The sequence below is a fragment of the Dendrobates tinctorius genome, unplaced genomic scaffold, assembly GCF_039654945.1.
Source record: "Dendrobates tinctorius isolate UK_male_01 unplaced genomic scaffold, ASM3965494v1 ptg000024l, whole genome shotgun sequence".
Lineage (NCBI taxonomy): Eukaryota > Metazoa > Chordata > Amphibia > Anura > Dendrobatidae > Dendrobates > Dendrobates tinctorius.
The window spans coordinates 14562279-14580261 of record NW_027361692.1 but is presented as its reverse complement, the minus strand read 5'-3'; the positions used below and the strand labels follow the sequence as shown (position 1 = coordinate 14580261).

At 40.5% G+C, this 17983-nt stretch overlaps 1 protein-coding gene across 1 annotated transcript in view; it reads right to left on the bottom strand.

Annotated features, from left to right (window-relative positions):
- COL9A1 (collagen type IX alpha 1 chain) overlaps positions 1 to 17983 on the bottom strand; it is a 201297-nt gene that overhangs the window by 70818 nt on the left and 112496 nt on the right. Inside the window, exons 19-25 of the mRNA XM_073569386.1 lie at positions 17528 to 17581; positions 15566 to 15619; positions 12439 to 12492; positions 11049 to 11102; positions 10778 to 10831; positions 8339 to 8392; positions 787 to 840 (exon numbers count right to left, since the gene is read on the bottom strand). Coding sequence (XP_073425487.1) covers positions 787 to 840; positions 8339 to 8392; positions 10778 to 10831; positions 11049 to 11102; positions 12439 to 12492; positions 15566 to 15619; positions 17528 to 17581 — 378 coding nt within the window. The remainder of the gene's footprint in view (positions 1 to 786; positions 841 to 8338; positions 8393 to 10777; positions 10832 to 11048; positions 11103 to 12438; positions 12493 to 15565; positions 15620 to 17527; positions 17582 to 17983) is intronic.

Below are 17983 nucleotides of genomic sequence, written 5' to 3'. Positions count from 1 at the left end.
TGGTGAATTACTTCAGATTGGTATTATTAAGGAATTACTGGTGAATTACTCCAGCTCTTTATTACTGGTGAATTACTCCAGCTCTGTATTACTGGTGAATTACTCCAGCTCTGTATTACTGGTGAATTACTGGTGAATTACTTTAGATTTGTATTATTAATGAATTACTGGTAAATTACTCCAGCTCTGTATTACTGGTGAATTTCTCCAGCTCTGTATTACTGGTGAATTACTCCAACTTTGTACAAGTATTACTCATGAATTACTGGTGAATTACTCCAGCTCTGCAGCTCTTTTCCATGTGATACTGTCTGGCCTCTGCCGAGCAGATCTGCCAAGGGAATTTGTCAGCAGGTTTCTACTGTTTAATCTGAGGACAGATGCTACATCGAAGAATTCTGATTGTGTCTCAAGCGCTGCACCCGGTCAACTAAGTGACACATCACTGGAATCAGGGTCTCTTTTCCTACATTATACTGCTCTAAGATGAGTTTTCAAAACCTGGTGACAGATTGACTTTAAATTGATACGACATGTGTATACAAATTGTAACTGAACAGCAACAGCATTAAACATGACTGGATAATTCATAAAATAGTAAATGATCTTCAAAATGGGGCTGTAGAGCTTGGTTCCCAAATTTCAGAGCCCCATTCTTACGATCACTTGTGTATCCTAGTGATTGGACTTCCAGGAATAAGGGGATAATTTACTATTCTGGAAATAAATCTTTAAGGTATATTACAGCAATGTAGTGTGAATACTGAGTATCAGGTGTAAACTTACTGGCAATCCTTGCAGACCTGCTTCTCCTGGGGCTCCAGGTTCTCCAGAGTCACCCTAAAATAAATATGAAATATATTAGATAAAGAAGATTGCTGCAGCATTGGATAGCTTCAAATTTCACCTAAATCCCCATGTGGTCAAAATATTCACTTTCTGATGTTTCATTTATTCTAAATGTATTCTGGTGAGGCTTTACAACATCCCATGAAAGATATTTATCACTTAGGCTATGTGCCCATGATCAGGAAGTAGCAGCGCTTTGGATGCAGTATATTTTCACTGCGTCCAAATTGCTTTGTTCTATCGAATGCAGGTAAATGTGTTCACTGACCTCAAAATGGAATTCTAACGTATGCGCCAATGGGGCCATAGACCATAATACTGTGAGCTGAGCAAACATGAGCTCTGACGTGCATCATTTTCGGATGGCTGTGCCTACTGGGGATGGACACTCAGAGGTAGTAGACTGCGTCTGAGTTTCTGCCTCCTAAAAAGATGAACGTCAGAGCTCACGCTCACTCTGCCCGCACCATTATAGTCTATGGCCCCTTTGGCGCATACGTTAGAATCCCGTTTTGTGCGGGAGTCACAGAGCGGGTGCCTGAATGCAATGTGAAAGCACTCTTACAAATATTGTCAGTGTCAGGTCAGTGTTATTTCAGTACATTTTCAATACTTGTTTTAATTTTTTTTTTAAGTTTGACCACGTGGTGCAATGCATGTCATGACACCGCATAAGACCTAATCAGTGCTGGAAGCTGGACTGGGCAAAACAAAACAAAGAACTGCTCTGACTTAGGGCCGGACTGGACTACATGGAGAAGATGATAACCAAATAGATGTCAGAATAGCTTTATTATTTATTTGATGTCGTGTCCGTTAAAAAAAAATTACAATACTCATCTGACCCTCAACATCTCAACATCTCTGTTCAGCTCCTATACTTACTAACCATCCAATCTTCAGCCACAGCAGATCTTCAGTCTTCGTCTGGAGTCACACTAGCGATTTTAAAATTGGTCATATTTTGTTGCTGCAAAGTTGGACGAGTGTAATGCAAGTGACATGCGAGTGTCATGCCAGTACAATACGAATTTTCACACCTAGCATCCGATTTACAACCGAGTGCAGTGCGATTTTAACATGAGCTTTTACAAAGAGCAATTCTCTATGCCATTTACACATTGTTTTCAAAGGAAAAATGCAAATGTGTAATTGCAATAATTTCCTGGGAGAAATACTAAATTTTCTGGAACAATTTCAAGGCCATATGTGTTTGTGTGTGTATGTATATATATATATACACTGCTAAAAAAAAAAGGGAACACATCCTAGTACATCGTGTTGTTTAAGTGTTCCCTTTATTTTTTTGAGCAGTATATATATATATATATATATATATATATATATATATATATATATACACAGTGGGGAAAAAAAGTATTTAGTCAGTCAGCAATAGTGCAAGTTCCACCACTTAAAAAGATGAGAGGTGTATGTAATTTACATCATAGGTAGACCTCAACTATGGGAGACAAACTGAGAAAAAAAAATCCAGAAAATCACATTGTCTGTTTTTTTTTCATTTTATTTGCATATTATGGTGGAAAATAAGTATTTGGTCAGAAACAAAATTTCATCTCAATACTTTGTGATATATCTTTTGTTGGCAATGACAGAGGTCAAACGTTTTCTGTAAGTCTTCACAAGGTTGCCACACACTGTCGTATGTTGGCCCATTCCTCCATGCAGATCTCCTCTAGAGCTGTGATGTTTTTGGCTTTTCGCTTGGCAACACGGACTTTCAACTCCCTCCAAAGGTTTTCTATAGGGTTGAGATCTGGAGACTGGCTAGGCCACTCCAGGACCTTGAAATGCTTCTTACGAAGCCACTCCTTCATTGCCCTGGAGGTGTGCTTTGGATCATTGTCATGTTGAAAGACCCAGCCACGTTTCATCTTCAATGCCCTTGCTGATGGAAGGAGGTTTGCACTCAAAATCTCACGATACATGGCCCCATTCATTCTTTCATGTACCCGGATCAGTCGTCCTGGCCCCTTTGCAGAGAAACAGCCCCAAAGCATGATGTTTCCACCACCATGCTTTACAGTAGGTATGGTGTTTGATGGATGCAACTCAGTATTCTTTTTCCTCCAAACACGACAAGTTGTGTTTCTACCAAACAGTTCCAGTTTGGTTTCATCAGACCATAGGACATTCTCCCAAAACTCCTCTGGATCATCCAAATGCTCTCTAGCAAACTTCAGATGGGCCCGGACATGTACAGGCTTAAGCAGTGGGACACGTCTGGCACTGCAGGATCTGAGTCCATGGTGGCGTAGTGTGTTACTTATGGTAGGCCTTGTTACATTGGTCCCAGCTCTCTGCAGTTCATTCACTAGGTCCCCCGCGTGGTTCTGGGATTTTTGCTCACCGTTCTTGTGATCATTCTGACCCCACGGGGTGGGATTTTGCGTGGAGCACCAGATCGAGGGAGATTATCAGTGGTCTTGTATGTCTTCCATTTTCTAATTATTGCTCCCACAGTTGATTTCTTCACTCCAAGCTGGTTGGCTATTGCAGATTCAGTCTTCCCAGCCTGGTGCAGGGCTACAATTTTGTTTCTGGTGTCCTTTGACAGCTCTTTGGTTTTCACCATAGTGGAGTTTGGAGTCAGACTGTTTGAGGGTGTGCACAGGTGTCTTTTTATACTGATAACAAGTTTAAACAGGTGCCATTACTACAGGTAATGAGTGGAGGAAAGAGGAGACTCTTAAAGAAGAAGTTACAGGTCTGTGAGAGCCAGAAATCTTGATTGCTTGTTTCTGACCAAATACTTATTTTCCACCATAATATGCAAATAAAATGAAAAAAAAACAGACAATGTGATTTTCTGGATTTTTTTTTCTCAGTTTGTCTCCCATAGTTGAGGTCTACCTATGATGTAAATTACAGACGCCTCTCATCTTTTTAAGTGGTGGAACTTGCACTATTGCTGACTGACTAAATACTTTTTTTCCCCACTGTACACACTGCTCAAAAAAATAAAGGGAACACTTAAACAACAGAATATAACTCCAACTAAATCAAACCTATGATTGACAATCAATTTCACATGCTGTTGTGCAAATGGAATAGACAACAGATGGAAATTATTGGCAATTATCAAGACACCCTCAATAAAGGAGTGGTTCTGCAGGTGGGGACCACAGACCACTTCTCATTACCAATGATTTCTGGCTGATGTTTTGGTCACTTTTGAATGTTGGTTGTGCTTTCACACTCGTGGTAGCATGAGATGGACTCTACAACCCACACAAGTGGCTCAAGTAGTGCAGCTCATCCAAGATGGCACATCAATGTGAGTTGTGACAAGAAGGTTTGCTGTGTATGTCAGCGTAGTGTCCAGAGGCTGGAGGCACTACCAGAAGACAGGTCAGTATACCAGGAGACGTGGAGGGGGCCGTAGGAGGGCAACAACCCAGCAGCAGGACCGCTACCTCAGCCTTTGTGCAAGGAGGAACAGGAGGAGCACTGCAAAATCCCTGCAAACTGACCTCCAGCAGGCCACAAATGTGCATGTGTCTGCACAAACGGTTAGAAACCGACTCCATAAGGATGGTCTGAGTGCCCAACGTCCACAGATGGGGGTTGTGCTCAAGTATTCCAGCTGATGTTATTTGTGGGTTTTTCTTTGCATCCCAATCAATTTTCCTGGCATTTGTCACAGGTCACTGATGAGGATGTTACCTTTAGCAGTCATTCAAACCCATTTGTGTCAACTTCTGTGCATGTTATCAGGCCAAAATCACCAAGGTATGTAAACTTTTGATCAGGGTCATTTGGATGTTTTGGGTTGTCATTTTGATTTAAAAAGAGAAAACACAGTAGTTTGACAATAAATGGCTTCATCCAACCACTAACCAAGAGTGGAGAAAAAGTTTTGGTGTTAACATTCATATTCTCTGAAAAAAAGGCCAAGAAAGCAAAAATTCTGCTGGGGTATGTAAAGTTTTGAGCATAACTGTATGCACTGTTTATAAGCTTAAGGATAGAATAGAAGGTAGCATAGTACAATAGTGGGATTAGAATAGAAAGGACATAGAAGTGATAGGGAATAGAGGTATTAACTTAGGTTTAGTCAGGATAGAGGTTTTCCAGATGGGGAGGAGCTTACAGTGTAGTGTACTGTAGTGCAGAACAATAGGATATAGTGTAGACACTTCCTGGTTAGTGAGCAGAGCTCAGGCAGCCTTGCCTAGGGTAAGAAGTCAGTGCAGAGCAGATGCAGCAGTGAAAAGACACAGTCTGACAGCTGTGGGGGTGAAGCTGCTAAGGCAGGAAAGGAACCCAGACTGAGTGTTGTGCAGGCGGTCACCAGCTTAGACAGAACCGTCCCGAGGAGGATCCAAAGCTTACGCCAGGGACAAGGGGGCAGGCAGCTGAGACGGCAAGACCGTTACCCTATAACTCTAAGCTGGACCAGGGGAATGGCAAAAAGCTGGTGGGCCTGAAGCACAGATGGCACAGGGATTGTCTGAAAGAGTAGTAATTGCTGGAAAGGGACAGGGATTGACCAAAAGATCAGTGATTGCTGGAAAGGGACAGGGATTGTCCGAAACAGCATTGATTGCTGAAAAGGGACAGAGATTGTCAAAGAAAAAGGCAGTGATTGCTGGAAGTGAGGCAGGAATTGCCAGAAGAATGGCAGGTATTGCCAGAAGGAATAGAAGATGCCGGGAAGGCAGGGAAGAGCAGAGGTTGCTAAGACAGGACAGAAATTGTCCAGGAAGAGCAGAAATTGCTAGGAAGACAGGAAGAGGGTGAGAGATGCAACTCTGTGTACACTGTGCTGCATGTGTGATGGATACCCTACTGCTCAGTAAAGTTGAACTGTTGAAAAACGACATTGTCTCTAAAATGGTTTGTAGAGCTCATGGATGCGGAGCCGGAGTAACAGAAGCCGAGGGGACTCTGACAACTAAAGTGAGTGTCTTGTTGCGCACTTTACACACTTTGCATAAGGGACCCTATATTTAATGTGTGGGGCGCCAGGGTGTGGGAACACTACAGCTTGTTGCCATGACTACCACCCTGTCCACCTTACACAATAATAATATCACTTTAAAACATTGTGTGTGCACACTTCTGTTTTAAAAGATGAGCTGTTATCATTACTATGATTTGGAGTACATACTGTACAACTTTTGGATCACTTTTTATTTTATTAGTTTTAGGCTATGTGTCCACGGTGCGTGTTAAAACGCACACCAAAAAACTGACTCCTTCCCAGAAATCGCGCGATTTTACCGCGATTTTGCTGCGATTTTCGTGTGCGATATTCAAGCACTTTCCAAGCGATTTGAAGCATCGCTTGGAAAGTGATTGACAGGTTGGTCACACTCGTCAAACAGTGTTTGACAAGTGTGACCAGGTTTTTACTATTGAGGCCGCCTATGCGGCATCAATAGCAAAAAGATAGAATGTTAAAATGCTAAAAAAAATAAAAAAATCGGTGTATATTTACCTTCCGGCGTCCCGCGCTGCCATCACGGGCCTCAGCGTTCCCAGTAATGCCTTGCGAGACCTGTGGTGACGTAGTCTCGCATTGCTATAGCGATCTCGCGAGACCGCTAGAGTCACGCGAGACTACGTCATCACAGGGCCTTGCCGCAAGGCATTACTGGGAACGCTTAGGCCGGGATGGCAGCGCGGGACGCCGGAAGGTAAATATACCCTGATTTTTTATTTTTTATTCTTTTTTTTACAGGGGTATGGTACCCAGGGCCTGGAGGACAGTCTCCTCTCCTCCACACCGTGGGTACCAACCGCACATGAGACGCTTAACTTCCCGCATGGTGGACATAGCTACATGCGGGAAGTAAGCGATTCTCATGCATTCCTATGGGTGCGGAATCGCGGTAATTATTTGCGATTCTGCACAAAAGAATGAGCATGCTGCGATTTTTTCCGCGATGCGATTCCGCCGCGGAAAAAAGCGCAGCATTAGCACAGCATGTGCGGAATGCCATAGGAATGCATGGGGGCATTCTGTACACGATTTTAAAATGTTTTCGCTGCGTTATCGCGCTGAAAATCGCTGCAAAAACGCTTAAAAATCGCTATGTGGGCACACAGCCTTAATGTACAGTGTGGACCATTGTGTGTCTGTGTTGCAAGTGGGAAAAACGGGCGACAGAGGGAGTTTTCTCCCTTTGCCTGGAGTATTAGGTGCCTTGGAGGCCCCCGAGTTTTCACACTCTGCACTAAATGGTCTTCTCTGTCTCCTACTTACAATTACAGTTGAGGAGGCAGTGCCGTAGAATCATATTATATTGAATAGCACGGCTTCCCCTGTTGAATACAGGAGTGGCCTAAGAGACAGAGTAGAAATGAACATCATACAGGACAGGCACATTTATGCACCATAATTGTTTTCTATATTATTAGGGGTAGAAAAGTAGAAACTTTTATGCACAAATTAGCTATCAATACGCAGTAGGTGTGGCAGATGACAGCCAAAATCCAAAAGCAGTTACAGTAAAATTCAAATATAAACAGTCTAGCATAGAGTGTAATAATTAAGAACTTGTCACTCGTGATATTAATCATGCTTGTACGATATTGAGATTGATTGATTACAGCTTTGAGTTTATGTTTTTTTATATTGGATTGTTCCTAGTTTTCACACTCGTACCTTAAAACTGACATATTGCAGAATGGCATGTTTATGTTTCAACCATCAAATTTATAAATGTGCAAACCGTATCTAAAGAATTAAGATCTAATTAACACAAATCAATGCAAAACATGCACGTTTAATCATATTTATAGCATTAGGTACCATATTGGTTATTGGCCTGTAAGATCATTGTATCAAAGTGTTTTATACCTCTTTTAAGTCATTATCATCAGTATGTAATGCCAGAATAGGTTCTAATGGTTTAATAATGGGAAGGATCAATCAAGTTCTATTCATAGACTAGTGACACTTCTTAGCTGTCATTAACCTTGTCAGTTTTAGAAATCTGCATCAAAGGTTCTACACTTTATAACACTCATTTCATTTGGCTAAAGCATTATAGAATGGGATATTAAATAAGTCATGTGTTTCATGACATAAATGTCGTGTACTTGAAATATGGCAGCATTATTATCATTGACTGCAATGAGGTGCTGAGAGGATAAGTGCTACTATGAAAAATTCCCTTTGTGTCAATGTAAATGATCAAACTAGATCTATATACTGTATGTGCTGTAATGTGTAAAACACAAACATACTTAGGCAAACTGTGCACAGCTATTCTACCTTATCTCAACCTCTGCTTCATTCAATTCTACAGGATTGATTGAATGACTATGTTCATCCGTTCCTTAGAAGTTAGTGAAGAAGGAGTTGCGCATGTGACAACTGTTCTATTCACCTGGCAAACCCTTGTAATGGTAATAAACATAGTCAGATAAATGATTCATTCATTTCAACATATTCTCTAACATAAATATTAATCTGCCTGCTAAAAAGCCATACTGAGTGCACATTGTTCAAAGTTACCTTTGACCCTGGCATTCCAGGGATTCCATCACGGCCATCAACGCCCGGCAATCCCTAGAAGAACAAAATATACTATATGTTATTTAAAAACTAGGTTTAGATTTGGTGTCACAATCAAGTTCTGTCATCTCAGGCACATGCGTGTTATAAGGCTACTTGCATGGTTATTGAGACCATAGGTGATAGAGTCACAAAGGGCCCAATTACACCTGTCCTCAGCTTGGTATACTGTACTTGATAAGTGTCAGCAGTGATGTTTTGGTCATGTTTTATATTTGGTGTTTTTTTTTTTCATAAATTACATAAATATGACTTTATTGAAAGGCAGTAATGCTTATCTATAGAGGAAAAAAATGTGGAGACCAAAAAAAGATGTTGTGCTGCAAGCTACTGATTGGGATAATAGTAACTAGGGATGGAGCACAAGTGGAGAGCAGGCAGGTCTGTCAGGGAGAAGGGAGCAGGTGACATAGGGATCAGTCTTCGAGAGAGAGCAGGGGAATAGGGAGCAGTCTTCGTGAGAGAGCAGGGGAATAGGGAGCAGTCTTCATGAGTGAGCAGGGAAATAGGGAGCAGTCTTCACGAGAGAGCAGGGGAATAGGGAGCAGTCTTTGTGAGAGAGCATGGGAACAGGGAGTAGTCTTCATGAGAGAGCAGGGGAATAGGGAGCAGTCTTCATGAAAGAGCAGGGAAAATGGGAGCAGTCTTCAGGAGAGAGCAGTGAAATAGGAAGCAGTCTTCGTGAGAGCAGGGGAATAGGGAGCAGACTTTGTGAGGGCGGAGTGGCATGAGAGAGCAGAGACAAATGGAGCTGTCTAAGTGAGAGCACAGGGGAATAGGGAGCAGTCTTTGTGAGGGAGGAGCGGCATGGGGAGCAGTTGCATGAGAGAGAAGAGGCAAATGGAGCAGTCTGTTTGAGAGAGCAGAGGCTTAGAGAGCAGTCTGTATGAGAGAGCAAGCACATGGGGAGCAGTCTGTGAGAGAGAGCAGGGGAATAGGGAGCAGTTTTCATGAGAGAGAAGCGGAGTAGGGAGCAGTCTTCGAAAGAGAGCAGGGGAATAGGTTGCAGTCTTCCTGAGAGTGAAGGGGAATAGGGAGCAGTCTTTGTGAAGGAGCAGGGGCATGGGGAGCAGTCTGTGAGAGAGAGCAGGGGGAATAGGGAGCAGTTTTCATGAGAGTGAAGGGGAATAGGGAGCAGTCTTTGTGAAGGAGCAGGGGCATGGGGAGCAGTTGCGTAAGACAGCAGTGGCAAAGTGAGTGGTCTGTGTGAGAGAGCAGAGGCATGGACAGCAGTCTGTGTGAGAGAGGTGGGGAATAAAGGAAGTCTATGTGAGACAGCTGGGGAATAGGAAGCAGACTGCATGAGAGAGCAAGCACATGTGGCGCAGTCTGCGTGAGCGAGCAGGGCCATGGGGAACAGTCTGTGTGAGAGAGAAGCGGCATGGAGTGCAGTCAATGTAAGAGAGCAGGGTCATGGGGAGCAGTCTTTGAGGGTAGAGCAGCAGAGGTAGGGAGCAGTCATAGTGAGAGCGCAGGGAACATGGAGAGATGGGTGGGTATTAGATAGCTGTCTGGAAGCAAATCACAGTATGTGAGAGAAAGGGTACACAGGAGCAGTCTGTGAGACAGGGGATTCATGGTAAGCTATCTGTGTGAGACAGAAGGGAGCATGAGGAGAAGTCTATGAGGTAAAGCAGAGGAAATAGGGAGCATTTTGTGTGAAAGGGGAAGGAACAAGGGAAGCAGTCTGTGAGAAAGAGTCCATGGACAGCAATATTAGAGTGAGATGGGGGCCATTGGATGCCGTCTGTGAGGGGAGGAACAATTTAACTTTAGTCACCTATAAAATAGCAGAGTACATGTGTAAAAAAAAAGTCACTGAATGGTGGTTCCATGCAATACCCTATCACAGTCACTATGCCCTTAATAAGCACACCCACAACATGGACTCCAACCTGATAGCTCCACATTCTTTGCTAAATGTCTACGTCCCCTCAGACACTGGAACCCACTACTTTTCAGGGGACTTCACCCCTGTTCAGTTCTGTAGAAGTTACATGCAGTTTAATTGATTCTTGACAGCGTGTATTGTGATCTACTTGTGAGACTGCTTAGCAAGAAGAATTTCATAAAGTATCTAATGGAGATTTATTGTAAACTTTATCTTACAAATGGCCTTTTATCTTAGCACTGAGCATGTGTGTCCTCAGATGTAGCTGCCACCAGATTCTACACAACTTTACTAAAATGAGTGGTTGGTAATATGGAAATCAATGATAGTATCACATTAAAAATCACAAAATTCTATAGTAACATTCATTCAGTTCTTTTATGCTTGATTTTATAAAGCTTTAGCAATAAATGCAGTGTAAGCAGTTGTTATACTTTTGACAATGTATTGTAATTTTAATTAAAAAAAGCACCATGATATATACATACCGATTCCCCTTTTGACCCTGGCATTCCAGTAATACCTCTTGGTCCAACAGGTCCCTGTATGATGAAAAATATAAATATTATGCATATTGCATTACAGAATCATATAACAAGACATGTAAAATGTGGTTAAAGACACAACAGCCGGTAAGATAGTAAGGTAAAAAATAGGTACAAGATGTATTGAATTTGAACGCCCAATGTTATTGCTTTCAATGGACTTATAGCTGTGTAAGTATTTGCTAAACATAACGTATAGAAACAATATACTTACTCTTTCACCTTTTGGTCCAGCTTCTCCTAATGAACCTCTCTGACCTTGGTCACCCTGGGGAAAATTAAAACAAGTGTCTACATTGATTTGTAAAAATGGATAAGTTATCTAAACACCCTCTCTGAAGACTTCTCTAATGTTATTATGCAGATCTGCTGTTTTATGTGACATAGTTATGTGATTTGATATGTGTACTGTGCTCTGCAACAGTTGTAATTTCTACTTTATGTAAAAGAGCAGCGAGTCCATGCAATGAGTTGCCACAGTTATTAAACTCCCTATCAAACACTGCTTGTGTGTATTGTGTGCAGTATCTCCAGTGTATTTCTATGAGATGCAACTTCAATCTCTCCTGTCTCCTGCTTGCAAGAGCTGATTGGAAGAAATCAATCACAAGCAGGAGACAGACTGAAACTGAGTAACATAGCAAACACTGAGAATACTGTCATGTGAGTCACTACCCCTTTTGCAAAACCATGTAGCCTGCTTGATGGGATCCAAATATGAGAAGTAGGAATCTATAAAGCAGAAAATCTAGAAATGGCACATCAGCTGAAGCAGAAATACACATAGAATACAAGTCTTTTTTAAAGAATGCCTGTTATTTGATTGAAAATGTAAAAAATGCATAATTTTATATAGCACGTTACCTATGCTGTTCAACGTTTTGTGCCTCCTTGCCATTTTTTTTGCATTCCCAGCTGCCTGATCTTCTGACAGCACTTCTTGCAGTTTTTCAAGAGCAGGAGGCATGCACTGTGCTGACTAAACTTACTTGAAGCATGTGCTCCAACTTCCCTTCCTTTAGCTCTCAGAATATACTGCTTAAAGTTGCACTGCTAATGTGCTATAACAAGCAAGGCTGCAAGTGAAATACAAATGGGGAAAGAGCTAGCTATTGCAAAGAACCTTAGTAGGAGGAGAAAATTTGAGAATAGAACAAATAAGATGGGAAGTGAAATATAAGTGAATTAGCACACAATACAAAAGGGCCTGGGGAAACAAGAGAAGAGAGCAACGAAGAGCTGATATGATTTAAAAAAATAAGAAGCCAAGTGAAAGCAACAAAATAAAGCACTAAGGAAGTTTGCATCATGGTAAAGAGTCCAGCATCTCATTACTGTGCACTGTGCTGAATTTTATATGCAAAAAATGCTAGAATGCTGTTTTTATAAGGTTGAATGCTACACTGAACTTTTTAAAGAAATATCTTGATGCTCTATATATTATAAAGTATACAATGTAATGGAAAAATATCTAGGACAGTGTTCTCTACAAATTCTACAAGTATGTCTACTGACAGCAATATAGCTTATGCACAAAGGTACCGTATATGCAATATGTAATATATTCACAGTTTATAAAATGATTTAATAGTACTTAAACTCACAGTAGCACCAGCAACACCTTGAGGACCTGGCACTCCATCAGCTCCACGAGCACCCTAAAAACAAAAATTCATTATTAGTATATAACACAATACAATGCATTATTTAGTGGTATGCTGCAAGAACTATGCTAAATATTCATTTGTATATGAAAAATATTGTGGTTATTATTTCACTACAATTCATAATGCTTCTGCAAAGAATGATGAGTGTAATTCTAGTCTCAGTGTCCTTGTCACTTGTCACCTGCAATGTTATACAGACAGTTTGAAATATTGAAATTAATATTTTTCAATAGGCTATAATGGTTGAAGCTGAATTAGATACAAGTCTACAAAAGTATTCAATATGGGAGTTATCTCTGACCATGTCTGTCCAAAAAAAAAAATCACAGAATGCGTGATTTGCATCCGATATTCGGACTACACTTGGCCATGCAAGTCAATTAGTCCATGGAAAAAATCGGACCACATTGGGATAAAATCCCAGTGCCATCTGATTTTCTGACAGAATACAGAAGACAAACAAACTTTATTTTCCATCTTCTCATCCGAGAAAATCGGATCACACTATAATCACTGTGACCCAAGAGAACCCCACTGCTGACACAGAGACATAAAAAAGAAAGATTGCAGTTTTCAAAAATGTATGTAAGTAAGCCAAAATCCATCTTGGAAATTATCTTGTGGACAGATGAGACCAAGATAGAACCTTTTAAAGTACAATCATTTTACTATTTACCAAAAATGGAATGAGGGCTACAAAGAAAAGAACATAGTAACTACAGTCAAATATGGTGGTGGTTCAAAGATGTTTAGGGATTGTTTTGCTGCCTCTGGCACTGGGTGCCTTGACTATGTGCATCATGAAATCTGAAGATTATTAAAGGATTTTGGGTTGAAATGTAGTGCCCAGTGTCAGAAAGCTGGGTTTGTGTCCTAGGTCATGGGTCCTCCAGAAGGACATTGATCCCAAACATACTTCTAGAAGCACTCAGAAATGGATCTTAAAATTGCTGTTAGAAGGCAACATTCAAATATGAGAGACCTGGATCAGTTTGCAAAAATAGTGGTCCAAAATTCCAGTTGAGAGGTGTAAGAAACTTGTTGATTGTTATAGGAAGCAATTGATTTCAGTTATTTATTTCAAAGGGAGTGCAACCAAATATTAAGTTGAGGGTGCCAACAATTTTGTCCAGCCCATTTTTGGTGTATTGTTTGAAATTGTGCCCAATTTGCCATTTTTTTCTCATTTTTTTGTGTTGTTCCAATATGCGAAGAAAAAGAGGTTCCTGCTTCATAAAATAGCAAACACCTTTATTTGAAAAATTGATTTAAAAAGTTCCATGTCCCTGCGGTAATGCATTTTGAACATTACTGCATTCTTTGTCAAAGCTTTATTACTGTTCCAAAACACACAAAGAAAATAAATAAACGTGTAAATGCAATACTTTCCAGGGAGAAATACTTAATTTTCTGGAACAATTTCAAGGCTATATATATATGTATGTAGAAAAAAGGTCCACAATTCATAGGACCGAAACGTCGCTGTATGGGCAACTAGCCGGATGGGCTAATAAGTAGGACTTAAACTGGAACTTCCTTGGTGGCTGCTTTCATCTTGAGGATCATATATATATATATATATATATATATATATATACACACACACATATATATATATGCAAGTATAGGTGAAAATAAGGACCTTTCTAACAGACCTTATCAAGGAAATCTGCTTCTTTCTCCTCCTTGACTGATCTTTCATTCTCAAAACTGTCAATTCATTGGTGAAATCTACATTCAGTGAACACAGAGTTTTACATGACAGATTGATGATGGCAGTTGGTGCTCATAAAATTCTAGAGAGAACTGTAAGGCTGTGTTCACACGTAGCGTTTTTTTTTTGCGTTTTCGTGGCGATTTTAAACGGCCGATTTTGTCGTGAAAACGCAAAAAAAAAGCATCCCATGCAATCCTATGGCATTCCGCACATGCTGTACTAAGGTTGCAGATTTTTCCGAGGCGGAACTGCATCATGGAAAAATACGCAGCATGCTCATTCTTTGTGCGGAATAGCGGGAAAATCTGCACACATGAATGCATTATTCTGCTTACTTTCTGCATGTGGCTGTGCCCACCATGCGAAATGCAAGCAGAACATTTGCGGATGGTACCCACCTACATATCCCTGTAAAAAATAGGATTAAAATAAAAAAATCTTCATATTCTCACCTTCCGACATCCCGCGCAGCATCAGCAGGCCTCAGCGATGCTCCCGGCAGGTCCAGTTCCCAGTGATGCATTGCCATAATGACCTTTGATGACATCGCGGTCTCGCGATACCGTAGTGGTCTCGCGAGACCGCGACGTCATCATAGGTCATTGTCGCAATGCATCACTGGGAACGGGACCTGACGGGAGCATTGCGATGATCGGGAACGCTGCGCAGGACACCGGAAGGTGAGAAAAACATGATTTTTTATTTTTTTTATTATTTTTAACTTTACATCTTTTTACTACTGATGCTGCATAGGCAGCCTCAATAGTAAAAAATTGGTCACGCTAGTCAAACACTATGTTTGACAAGTGTGACCAACCTGTCAATCAGTTTTCCAAGCGATGCTACAGATCACTTGGAAAACGCTAGTATTCTGCAAGCTAATTACACTTGCAAATCACTACTTTTTCCGCGGGAAATAGGCAGGAATTAAAATGCGGTTTTCTCGCATATTTCCCACAGAAATTTCCGCGCAATTCCGCAACATGTGCACATAGCTGAACTGTAATTATAGCAGAATGTCTGTGTCTGCCTCTAGCTCCTCCCTCCTCACCTCCTCCCATCTCCATAGAAGCTTATGAGCAGCAACTGTCATCTCCATAGTGTGAAAATGTGTTTCACCCTTGAATTGAGAGTGAAAGATCAACTAGGAGGAGAAAAAAGCAGATTTCTCTGATAAGATATATTGTAATATTACTCATTTTCATGTGTACTATTGATTTATGAGCTAAAAATGAAAACAATTGTTACACATTGCTATTATAAACATCAAATATCTACTTAGTGCATATGTGAATGCCACAAAACTGCTATAACTTTATTCTACATATCAATTATATCAAAACTTACCTTGCCACCTTTGAGTCCCATTATGCCAGTAATTCCTCTTAAACCTTGTGGTCCCTAAAAGGAATATAAATATACATATGAAGTAAACTTTACCTTGTTTTTATAGAGATCATATATTTTATCAATGTGTAAAATGCAATACTATATTAATTTAATTGTATATTTAGAAAGTTACAGTAAATCCCCTTTAAATGTTGCCCCTTTTAAATGATAATACTGCACAGACTTCCTCTGTTTAAAAGTAGGAAAATCAGCCTTACCTACAGAATGCCACTTCAGCGTTTCTTCTCTGCTGCTCCCCGTTGGTGACATGGCTGCAGTGGTAAAGTCCCATCAACTGCACATGACCTCTGCAGCCAATCACTGACTTCATATGTGATGCGAAAGCAAATAACATGAGGTCTGTGAGTTCAGTGATTGGCTGCAGGCTTCTCTTGACTAGACGGGGCATAAGAACTGCAGTGCTGCAGAAATAACAACTGAGGGAGCAGTGGAGAGGTAGTGCTGGAGCTGCAGTGCATAGATAAAGCCAGAGTAATGTGGGTGTATATTCTCTCCTCCAAGAGAATAAGTTCTATTATGGTAATAACACTCTGATAAAACTCCGAGTTTGATTCTAGTGTCAATTTATAGTGATCGAATTCTGAGAGAATGGTATCACAGGTGAGAAGATACAGATCATAATTTCTCCATCTTCTCCAGTCTGTGAGTCCTTCAAAATCAGAACAGTCCCATGATTTCCATGCACCCATAGACTTAAATGGGTCTGTGACATCCAATTTGTACTACAGCATGTATAACAGCATGCTGCACATTTTATCTCATGCCAATTCGGTATGAGAAAGAAAACACTCATCATCACTGCCCCATAGAATAACATTGGTATGCATCGGATAGCACTCGTCCAATGTATATGCTCATCTGAGCGAGCCCTAAGGCTGATTTTCTTAATTTTAAGCAGAGTCTTTGCAGTATTAAACCTTTTAAACATTAACACGCCATTTACATTAGGATGTGTTCTAAGTAGCTATCGCACTCCCACACACCCAAGTTTGGAGATATAGGATAATAATCAAACACGTATCACTTTTTACATAAAACTCCAAGAGTTTAAAATCTTCACTATAAATGAAATGAATACAAAATGTCTAAATGTCTTGGTGCTGGTTCATTACACATATCTGCCTACATTCCTGATCACCAGGACAATGCCCCAATTAGCCCAGCAAAAGTTGGGTCTATTCTAATTTTGTCCAAAACTGGGTGAATTATGGTAGTCTTAGAGTGGGACTTAAAGGTCACAATTTTGGATATTAAAGTGTTGGCTTTATGATCCATAGAGGGAACACTCAGGTGGGCTACCAACTACAATTCTCATCATTTGTACGAAAGTACAATTATGTAGGTCCCATGATAAGAGCCATATGAAACTTTTCAAAAGTTTTTTTCTTGATTAACAACATTATTATTAATTCACACAATTAGATGACCAAATCCATCAATATCAATAGGTTTGGCTGACATTCTAGTGAGTTTGGGGGCTCCGGACAATAGATTGTTGGGTAAGATAGGGATCTGACATTTCTGATGTCAGACTGCCAGTCCATTTGTTCTCTCTGAAATACGCCACCACCAGAGATGTCTAACAGCGGCTCTCTCATAGAGAGCAGAGGTATGCTTAACACAGCGAGTGCTCCTGTGTATGGGAGAGTCAGGTGAAATAGTTATCAGCTGAATAATTAGCTGAACCATCGTTCAGCCAGTAGTCAACTAAGGTGGGAAGGTGAGGCCTAAGGCTTAACTTAACTTAGTCATACTATAACCATTTGACACAGATATATATATATATATATATATATTCACACACACACATTAAAATATTGCCTGTCTGTCCTATAAACTTTGAACTGTAAAATAATATACTGTATATCTTTTAAAAATATGAAACTAAAAGAGCTTTACTGGAGGTCCTTGGGCACCAATTTCACCGATCCCTCCTTGTTCACCTTCTTCACCCTGAAATGAAAGAGTAATATACAAATTTAAAGAAGGAATGAAAGTCGCTTTATTACTACCATTCTCTACAATGTAAACATATCTACTGAACAAATGAAAATTGAGGCTGCAATGCAAAAGAACTGGAGCATAGCATCCACAGGATTGTATGTGAGATAATCATCTGGCATTCACATCCAGGCCGTCAAAAGACTATCTATTCAGATTGGTACTTTGCACTTAATCAAAAGTCTACCAGCTTCCTCATTATAATGCATCAATGGAGCTTAGATTATTATATTCAAAGGTAATAAATGTATAGAAACTACAGTGCAAGTGCATGTAGAGTGTTCATGCACTATGAGATTCAATTTGTCAATGTACAGTGTAATAATATGGGATGCATTTGTGGACCTCTATAAA